At 42.3% G+C, this 10,652-nt stretch overlaps 1 protein-coding gene across 3 annotated transcripts; it reads right to left on the bottom strand.

Annotated features, from left to right (window-relative positions):
• Positions 1-1,189: 1,189 nt before the first annotated feature.
• hemk2 (HemK methyltransferase 2, ETF1 glutamine and histone H4 lysine) lies at positions 1,190-6,454 on the bottom strand. 3 transcript variants are annotated; one of them, XM_029741013.1, is made up of 7 exons: positions 6,306-6,454; positions 4,730-4,921; positions 4,299-4,385; positions 4,028-4,118; positions 2,432-2,515; positions 2,182-2,323; positions 1,190-1,811 (listed from the first exon to the last, which is right to left on the bottom strand). In XM_029741013.1, exons 2-7 carry the CDS (start codon positions 4,858-4,860, stop codon positions 1,702-1,704), a joined length of 645 nt encoding a protein of 214 aa, XP_029596873.1. In that variant the 5' UTR covers positions 4,861-4,921; positions 6,306-6,454; the 3' UTR covers positions 1,190-1,701. The 3 variants fall into 3 exon arrangements, with proteins under 3 accessions (XP_029596873.1, XP_029596875.1, XP_029596874.1); XM_029741015.1 differs by lacking the exon at positions 6,306-6,454 and adding an exon at positions 5,978-6,233; XM_029741014.1 differs by lacking the exon at positions 6,306-6,454 and adding an exon at positions 5,703-5,969.
• Between the last annotated feature and the right edge of the window lie 4,198 nt (positions 6,455-10,652).

Genomic DNA, 10,652 nt, shown 5'->3' with positions numbered 1-10,652 from the left:
GTTACTGTCGAATAAAGGCAATTACTCCAACGTTCATAGAGATCGCATTCACCATAAACCCCGCCAATTTCAACTCTGCTCATAACATTTGAACATCATGTTACACTATGAGTAACGCAGGGGATATTTAACTACATAAACAAATGTTATACCTCGATAAACTGATAGTTGATCACATCTATTTTAAACAACTTTCATATCAACAAAACTGCAGTTTGAGTGGCCTACGGTGGCGTAGCAGTCTAAACCGGAGACTGAAGAAGCAAGACACCCCACTTTTTTTGTAATTGTTCAACTGAAGTCAAACTAAGCAGACCAGATCCAGATGCTACTGCATTCTTGTCTATGGGAGAGCCACACTTAAGCAGACAGGAACACTTTTTTCCCGAATGGTAAGCAGCCTGAGTGAACAATCTTTGGTCTAAACTGCTGCCTCCGTTGCAGCATGTGTTCGAATTCGGCCCATTGCTATTTCAGCAGAACTCATTCACCTGTCTCCCCTTGATCCAAAAAAGCATAAAATACCAAAATATACCTTTAAAACTGCAGTTGGCATCCCAGGTAGGATTGTGGAAACCACAATGGTGCAATCAACTAAAGGCTCGATTCAATCCGTAGCGCTGAATATGAAATTTAAAGGCAATGTTCCCATGTACGCGGGACTGCATCCACTCACAGTAAACGCTGCATGTTGCCTTAATCGGAAATTATCTCTACATTTCAACTGCGGTATAGCGCAGATCTTAAGCACTATGGATTGAATCGAGTCCTAAGATGAAATGAGTCCAAAGACAATCTTTGGGTCAGTCACTTGCTGACCACACCGCTTGCGTTGCAAAATAAATGTACACATGTTAATCATTTCATCCAAACTGTTCACGAGCATCTGCGCAGCTAGGAGCTAAAATATAAATATTATATAACTATTTTTGACACGTGACGTGCTGCAAGTCCCGCCTCTCCCATCTCCTCATTGGTTTTTAGGAGCATATACCCATGTGGGTGAGTGAAAGCTGAACTGAGGTCCACAACAGTCCAGTTGGTGGTAATGCACCTTAAAGTTGGTGGCCAACCACCATATAAAGTCCACAGAAGACTGAAGGAGGAGAGATTACTTAACTAAATTTCCCCTTTTATCTGGATTGTGTACAGAATTCTACTAAGATCCAGGAAAAAAAGGACCTTGTGCTTTTCAGGTAAAATAACAATCCAATGTTTAATTACATCCCAGGACAAATCAGCTAGCAACAGCAAGGTAGCCAAATGTCCATGAATGTTTCAACCTGTACCCAAATTAATATAGTTGGTTCAGAGTTCGTTTAGATATTTTAACATACGTCTCCTGATGGCGTCTGGTGTGGATGAATAAAATCAACATGCGCGTGCCCGGTGTAGTCAGCATGTCAATTCTACCTGTACCACATGTCTTCAATACTGACACTGACTGGATCCTCTCCCAATACAAACAGGTTCAAGGAAACTTGAACACTCCTTAGCATGGACAGCCTGTTAGCCTTTGTATAGTGCATTGGGTTAAAGTCTTGAGACATGGTCACTTATTTGACCAATGCTCCCATGAACCCACAGTGGCTTTCACTCAATTTACGTTCAAGTTCAGGTGACCACTCATGGTTGTTGAGATGAAGCTAAAACCGCTGTGGTCGGAGCAGCAGGTTCATGGTCTCTGTGGGATAGGGAGGATCACGTTGTTCTGTGGAAGCGCAGAACAGACAGGCTCTCTGGACCAGTTCGTCGGGACAGACAAGGCGCCCCCTGCAGGCCAAACTTCTTCAGCAGAGTGGTGATCTCCTCTGGTGGAAGAAAGAGGTTACAGTAGGGTAGTGTTCATTAGGTATCAAATGGAAGGAAATGAACTGAAACAGGGAGGAACTGTCTTTTTTGTTGTTGCAAAGACCAGGGTTGTGGTAATTAAATGTTAATGATCCCACCTACACACTTCAGTCAGTGTCACTCACTCATTCTGCACAAATGACAAAACATTCCAAGGAGTGGTATTCTAACCCTGGACCTAAACAAGCTATACAAGGTAGACTGCTTTTTTCACAAAGATAATAAAAAATGCATCAGTGCCAAATAACATCAGGCCGTATGTAATTTATCAATGTAGACTGAGTAAATATAAACCAAGAAGTCAAAAGAGAATGGAAGTGGGAGGCTCACCTGGATTGTTCTCTGCCACAGTGACCAGGTAAAACAACCCCTGATTGGACAGTAGCTTTGGAAGCAGCGGGAAGAACCTGTCCATCACCTCTCGGCCCCACCTCCCACCAGCCCAGGCTGCCTCAATGCCCTTGCTACCCACCTGACAAACATACACACACTTTGTTGCGGTATACAAACACGCATACTATAAAACACAATTCCGTCACTGTGGTATGGAGAACAACCAAACACTAGTTTACTTTCCTACCTCTTCTGATGGTGTGACGACATAAGGAGGGTTGAATAAAAGAACGTCCACTTTTCCACACAACCTTGGCAAGAGAGAGTCCACCTAAAACGGAGAAGGACAGATGTGAAGTTGGGGTGAACAAATGGAGAGGAAGTGTGTGGGTCTTTCTCATCAGACCTGTGTGTGCCTGGTTCAAATGTTTAAGATGAGTACATCGGTCTGCGGGACCCCAAACTGTTCCAAATGAAAATCGATTCAAACGGTATGAATTGGATATATAGCCTACCTGCTGATCGGGGCTTAGGCTACATTATATTTATTTTGATTGTTCAGGTTCACCATCAGCAATAGTTTAGATAGTCTTGCTTTTAACAATCAGTGTTTTCATCAATCTACACACAATACCCCATAATGACAAAGCGAGAAACAGGTTTAGAAATTTTTGCTAATTTAAAACATACCTTAGTTTCATAAGTATTCAGACCCTTTGCTATGAGACTCAACATAGTTAGCAGCAGCAGGTCCAGGGCCTAAAATGTACATGTAGGTCCACCAGCAACTGTGACAGGTAGATTTAAAATCTACCAGCCACTCTCAGATTTTTTACCAACCAAAATAATCGTTTTTTTCTCAGAAAAAAACAAAAAGAAAACAACTAAATACCAAAAAACTGACGAGAATGCTTTGTAATGTTTCTAAAACAAATGTTTTACTAGTAAGAAATAATGTGGTATATTGTTTAATTTCATAGCATTTTTTGTGACCTGAGTCTTTAAACCAAAACGTCACAGATGAGAAAAATGTTAAACTGCCCCTTTAAGGGCTATGAGGTTACATGACTAGAGTCATGTCTGTGCCTGTGAGATTGAGTCTGACTAGTAGGAGCACTGTCTTCCCTTCCCTAGCAGTTGAAACAAAACAAAAAAGCTAACATTACCCCCCCTTGTCTGATAGTGGGGTGTTGGATGTCCAGTTTCCCTTATGGCTCAGCTCAGGCACCTACATCAGAGATGAAGAGGTCCAACTCAGTGGAAAATCTGTCTCCCTCCAGCAGGTGGTGTATTTTCGTTGTTTCACCCACCATGCAAGGAGTTTTTCAATGGGGGTCAATGAGTGTCAAATTTGGTCAACCCAAAAATATATGGCTTATTCGATCGAATAGAAGTTTTGCAATGCTTAAGTTGTTACGAGTGTATTGATATAAGTAGGTCACGTGAAATCCTGGCAACTTTGAGAACACTTTATATCGGAGTTGTCTCAAGATGGCTATGCATATGACATGAATTCATAGCATCTCTCTCCATTGAATACAGATGGTTGACTTCAACAACCCTCATCGAATATTCAAAAACTGATTACAATAATGAGATGTAGCCACCAATCCAAAGAAAGGATAGGCGAGAGCTAGACAGCCCGCCATGCCGCTTCGTGGACAACTCCCATTGTTAGGGTGAATGGCATCAAACCTAATCGCATTCATTCGTACCTCTAATCAAACCGAATGGCTTCAAACCAAAACGTATCATTCCTGTATCGTATCCCATGTATCTAGCTACGTATGGAATAATCTTGAAAGAGAAAGATGCACATCCCTAGTTTGTGTGTGTGTCTCACCAAGTCAGTGATGATGGGTTGCAGACTAACGCCGTTACAGCGAGACGTCTCCAGTGTGCATTTGGCTGCTGCGGGGTTCACGTCAGTACAGCTGGGGAGGACACACACACACACACAACAAGTCAAACACATTAGTTAAAACACACATACGAGTCACAAGCCCTCTAGACAGTTATTTTTACAAAACATCCTAAACACAGATATAGGCATGTTACTAACGCACACCCTAACAAACACAGTCAGTCTCTCTCTCACACACACCCCTACTCACAGGTATAGAGCTGTAGGTCCGATCACGGATGCCAGAAAGGCAGACACCACCCCAGAGCCACTGCCCACCTCTAGACACACAGAGGGGCTGGAGAAGAGGGTCAAAGGTCAGTAACTGTACTGTTGACCAGTAACAGGTATCAGGGTGGTGTTCATTAGGGCACGCAACAGAAAACCTTTAAAGAAGTTTTTCAACAGAAAGCAGAAATTGTTATTGGACCAGTCCAGGGAGTTCCTCCCTTTTCAGTCTGTTTTCTTCTGTTTGGTGCCTAATGAACACAACCAAGGGTCATTTTCACTAGATACCAAACGGATCAAAACGGGGCCGGGCTACCTGAACTTGTCCAATAAGAAACTCTCGTTTTTGTTGCAAAATGTTTTGCTACATAAGCACTAATGAATACAACCCAGGTGTTCTGACAAGCTGCTCACCTAATTTTCTTCAGTCTGTCAGCATCCTGCTCAAGGGCATCTATCAAGAGGAAGGAGTCCTCGGCTGGCTCGTACACGTCCGTGAAAGGCCCGCGGCCCGCATGGGAGTACAACGGGGTGGGAAAGGACATCTGGCCCACTGACTTACACACAGGATGTCAGGCAGGGGACAGTGATGTGCTCAACTAGAAGCTGTACAGAGATGGACACACACAGAACTATTAGGTAAATGTTTGTCATCCTAAGGTTGATACAAAGTGCTGGAACTGAGACAGGATAGATTTCAGGCAACTGGTAGAGGTCAAGGGGTTATTGGATGGTCATAGGAAGAAATAACAACTGCACTAAATGAACCCAAACAGAGTCTTGGGTGGCCATAATTCTGAGACCACTAGCCATTGACATAAATGTTTTTTAGGGAACACGACCAATGACTGGGTTCAACAGAAGAAGTTTGTAACATTTCATGAAGCTGTTAAAAATTCATGACAGTATTTTCACATATGTTCAACATTTTAACAAGCAGTGTTTTAACTGCACCAAACGCCTGCAGCCATGTAAAAGTGTGGAAAAACAAAAGGATTAGGCTAAGAAAAGTATATTCTCTGGGTGCCATTTACGATGTCTGATGACCATTATACACTCATAAACAACTTTCACTTTCATAAACTGCTAAGCACGATGCTGTGGTGAATAGACCCATATATAAGTAGCTGTGGGGCATAAACCTACACTGAACAAAAATATAAACAACATGCAACAATTTAATTAAATTTTTCCCATAAAGATGAAGAACCCAGAAGTAATTAGGACTACAAGCTGGTGAGCTCTATACCAAAAATAGAACAAAGAGACATATTTCACCAGCCGTACAAATGTGAAGCATCCGCTTGACGTTTCCACTCACTACCATCGATTCCCAAAACTAAAATATGCTATGAACAGAGTGGACTAAGTTTTGTAAACTGTATACCTTTGCAAATGTTTTGGAATCGCGTTGTTTAGAAGGAGCGCAAAGGCGAATTGTGTTATTGCACACATGCACTTCGCATAGTAGGTGTTCTCTAACGGAAAAATTCAGATGTGTGCTAGAATGCGCCAATAGGAGCCTACTCCAGCTTGGCCACTGACTCATTTCTTCCCATTTGAAACAGTTTGGGGTATGTCTTGGTTAAATTATACAAATATGTCTATACCGGTGTTATTGGTGCGTTCAAGACAACTCAAACTCGGAAAAATACGACATACAATTATGACTCAGTGATCTTCAGGTGGGAAAGTCGGCCGTTCAAAAGATTTCCTCCAGTTGTCTCTCGTTTTTTCCCGATGTCCCAGTTGTCTTGAACGCTCAGAAGTCGGAGATTTCAGAGTTGTTATGAACGCAGCATTAGTCGGTATAGACTAATTTGATGACGAGAGCTGAATTACCCGTTAGCTAGCTAGGTTGCGAGAATGAGTTTCAAAGATATTGCATTATCACTATGTAATGCATGTACATGCCAAATTCAACGACACTAAGTGACAATGTTAGACCAAATGTTTATTCTTCGATTACATAGCTGCAAGTAACATTTACCTGAATCTTTTGGTATGATACGTTTGTTTAAAGCCGATGAAGTGGCGCACGTGTAACTAACTAGATGGTTTTCCTGGTTCCGGTTGTTGCAGTGCATTGTGGGAATTGTAGTTCTGATTCGCACACTGCTGCAACAATAATGATGGGAGATTCAGAACGGTCGTGGCTTGGAGATCGATGCGCCAAGAGTCTGTGTTATTAGTACATCAAAACATTGTGCTAATTTGTACATATAGTACATCATTAATGAGAGACTGGGTTGATGGGAGATATAAAAAAATAAGTGAAGTGTAAGATTAGAATTAAAGAGTGGAAAAAAGTTACTATAGAGGGAAATGAGTCTACTGACAGTACTGATGGACATCAGCAGAAGCCTCAAGTCTGCGTGTATATATCAAGTCTGCGTGTCATATGGCCATTATGTTTTATGTGGGTTGGTTAACAACCAAAGAGACTGGTAATATTAATGCATCCAGAGTGTTGGGTTTACACGCCATAACCAGACATGAAGGCACCAGGCGGGTTGTGGGGTCATCCTTGTTAACACTGTCCTGCTGCTGCAATACCACATGACACCCTATTCTACTCAAACAGTAGGCCCTGCTCAAAAGTAGTGCACTAAAGGGAATAGGGTGACATTTGGGACAGAATCCTAGGCTACTGCATGCTTCAGTGAACCATATGAATGAAGTAGGCCTATCCCAGTAAGCAAAATTATCCGCTATGCAATCTGGTTTCAGAGCTGGTCATGGGTGCACCTCAGCCACGCTCAAGGTCCTAAACGACATCGTAACCGCCATCGATAAGAAACATTACTGTGCTGCCGTATTCATTGACCTGGCCAAAGCTTTTGACTCTGTTAATCACCACATCCTCATCGGCAGACTTAGTAGCCTTGGTTTCTCAAACGATTGCGTCGCCTGGTTCACCAACTACTTCTCTGACAGAGTTCAGTGTGTCAAATCGGAGGGCCTACTGTCTGGACCTCTGGCAGTCTCTATGGGGGTACCACAGGGTTCAATTCTTGGGCCAACTCTTTTCTCTGTATACATAAATGATGTCGCTCTTGCTGCTGGTGAATCTCTGATCCACCTCTACGCAGACGACACCATTCTGTATACTTCTGGCCCTTCTTTGGACACTGTGTTAACAACCCTCCAGACGAGCTTCAATGCCATTCAACTCTCCTTCCGTGGTCTCCAACTGCTCCTAAACACAAGTAAAACTAAATGTATGCTCTTCAACCGATCGCTGCCTCCACCTGCCCGCCCATCCAGCATCACTTCTCTGGACGGTTCTAACTTAGAATTTGTGGACAACTACAAATACCTAGGTGTCTGGTTAGACTGTAAACTCTCCTTCCAGACTCACATCAATCATCTCCAATCCAAAGTGAAATCTAGAATTGGCTTCCTATTTCGCAACAAAGCATCATTCACTCATGCTGCCAAACATACCCTCGTAAAACTGACCATCCTACCAATCCTCGACTTCGGCGATGTCATTTACAAAATAGCCTCCAATACCCTACTCAACAAGCTGGATGCAGTCTATCACAGTGCCATCCGTTTTGTCACCAAAGCCCCATATACAACCCACCACTGCGACCTGTATGCTCTCGTTGGCTGGCCTTCACTTCATCATCGTCGCCAAACACATTGGCTCCAGGTCATCTACAAGACCCTGCTAGGTAAAGTCCCCCCTTATCTCCGCTCACTGGTCACCATAGCAGCACCCACCTGTAGCACGCGCTCCAGCAGGTATATCTCTCTGGTCACCCCTAAAGCCAACTCCTCCTTTGGTCGTCTCTCCTTCCAGTTCTCAGCTGCCAATGATTGGAACGAACTACAAAAATCTCTAAAACTGGAAACACTTATCTCCCTCACTAGCTTTAAGCACCAGCTGTCAGAGCAGCTCACAGATCTCTGCACCTGTACATAGCCCATCTTTAATTGAGCCCAAACTACTACCTTTTCCCCTACTGTATTTATTTATTTTGCTCCTTTGCACCATATTATTTATATTTTAACTTTAACTTTCTTCAAACTACAAATCTACCATTCCAGTGTTTTTTTTTCTTGCCATACTTTATTTACTTTGCCACCATGGCATTTTTTGCCTTTACCTCCATTATCTCACATCATTTGCTCACATTGTATATAGTCTTATTTTTTTCTACTGCATCATTGATTGTATGTTGTTTTACTCCATGTGTAACTCTGTGTTTTTGTATGTTGTCGAACTGCTTTGCTTTATCTTGGCCAGGTCGCAATTGTAAATGAGAACTTGTTCTCAACTTGCCTACCTGGTTAAATAAAGGTGAAATAAATAAAATAAATAAATAAAATAAATAAACATTGAAAATATGTCTTTTAGACGTCTTTTCCAGACATTGACGTCAGGTGCATTTTAAGTGCTGAATGAAAGGGAAAATATTTATTTTACAGCCGTTGACAATATGTATTTTACGGATGTTGAAAACACTGTACGTATTTCCCGGACGATAAAATCAAGTGCATTTTAGGTGCTGAACGAAAGCTGAAAATACGTATTTTCCAGACGTCGAAAATAGGTATTTTCCAGAAGTTGAAAATATGTCATTTACAGACGTTGAAAATACATCTATAGACAAATTTTATGATGATAATTATTCTGATAAGCTCCGCCCCACAAACAAGTACAAATTTGGTCGGTAGGGATCTACTGTACTGTGCTGTTCAAACTTGTGAAACATAGATGTCTATGATTGGTTCAGATTTGGTCCAGTCCGGACCAAATCTGAACCAATTATAGACGCCTATGTTTGGGCCGGACCAGACCATATCTGAACCAAACATAGATGTCTATCAGCAAGTGTGGCTTTCAATGGTAACACCCTGGACCAGAGCTAGTATATAGAGCTACAATACTCAGCCATATTGCCTCAGAACATCAAATGTGCTGTTTAACTCGTTAACGATCTCCTTCGCTCTGAATTACAGACACAACCGGGACCAATAAAAACAGGGCCGTAAAAACATGTAATTTTTGCAAGTGGTGAGTGATAAATCAAACTTGTTTTTAATCTCAAAGAGAGCCATGGATTAATAGGGGCCCAAACACACCAAATGGAGGCTGCGTGTTGGAGGCGTGGCATAGATGGGCCGAACACCAATAACAGACTGCTGGCCTATGCTCAGATGTGCTGCTCAGATGTGGCCACGAAGGCGCTAGTGTTAGGATTGGGTGACTCTATAGGCCCTTTTCATACATTTCTGTGTGCCATGAGCTGTTCAATGAAAAGTGATGATGTGCCTGGCTTGAGTTGAGCCCACCTGGTCGTGTCACTAATCCTGCTCAACCTATGCCCATGGCCCTCCCTATCTGTGACCTCTGACCTCCTGGAAACTGTCTGTAACTCTTACCTGGATTTGCATAACCCTCCCGTTGCTGCCTCCCCATACCTTCAGGCAGGGTGTCACTCTCTACAAGGTGAATACTAACTTTCATGAAAGCTACATTTTCACTGAGTCAAGGAATTATAACTTCCAATAAGAAGCATTTTTACTTAGTCATGTATTGATATCAATGGGGATGTTACTCTCTACATGGCGAAACCTAACTTTCACTTAAGATTAATTTTCATTCAGTCATGTATTCAAATCAAATCCAATTTTATTTGTCACGTGTTAAGCAGATGTTATTGCGGGTGTAGCGAAATGCTTGTGCTTCTAGTTCTGACAGTGCAGCAATATCTAACAGGTAATATCTAACAATTTCACAACAAATACCTAATACACACAAATCTAAGTAAAGGAATGGAATTATGAATATATAAATATATGAACGAGCAATGTCAGAGCGGCATAGATTGAGATACAGTAGATAGTATAGAATACAGTACATACAAATGAGATGAGTAATGCAAGATATGTAAACATTATTAAAGTGACATTATTAAAGTGCCTAGTGTTCCATTTATTAAAGTCACCAATGATTTCAAGTCTGTATGTAGGCTGCAGCCTCTCTCTGCTAGTGATGGCATTTAACAGTCTGATGGCCTTGAGATAGAAGCTGTTTTTCATTCTCTCAGTCCCAGCTTTGATGCGCCTGTACTGACCTTGATTTCTGGATGATAGCGGGGTAAACAGGCAGTGGCTTGGGTGGTTGTTATCCTTGATGATCTTTTTGGCCTTCCTGTGACATCGAGTGCTGTAGGTGTCCTAGGGGGCAGGTCGTTTGCCCCCGGTGATGCGTTGTGTAGACCGCACCACCCACTGGAGAGCCCTGCGGTTGTGGGAGGTGCAGTTGCTGTACTAGGCAGTGATACAGCCCGACAGGATGCTCTCAATTGTGCATCTATAAAAG

The sequence above is a fragment of the Salmo trutta genome, chromosome 39, assembly GCF_901001165.1.
Source record: "Salmo trutta chromosome 39, fSalTru1.1, whole genome shotgun sequence".
In the NCBI taxonomy this organism is placed as follows: Eukaryota; Metazoa; Chordata; class Actinopteri; order Salmoniformes; family Salmonidae; genus Salmo; species Salmo trutta.
This window is presented reverse-complemented; position numbering and strand designations above follow the sequence as displayed.

What these genes read in the sequence shown, in the direction of transcription:
- hemk2 (XM_029741013.1), bottom strand. Translation starts at nt 4,860, where the DNA reads ATGTCCTTTCCCACCCCGTTGTACTCCCATGCGGGCCGCGGGCCTTTC. An exon ending in GGACCTACAGCTCTATACCT is followed by an intron (nt 4,119 to 4,298) that starts GTGAGTAGGGGT and finishes TGTCCTCCCCAG; the next exon opens with CTGTACTGACGTGAACCCCG. An exon ending in TCGTCACACCATCAGAAGAG is followed by an intron (nt 2,324 to 2,431) that starts GTAGGAAAGTAA and finishes TATGTTTGTCAG; the next exon opens with GTGGGTAGCAAGGGCATTGA.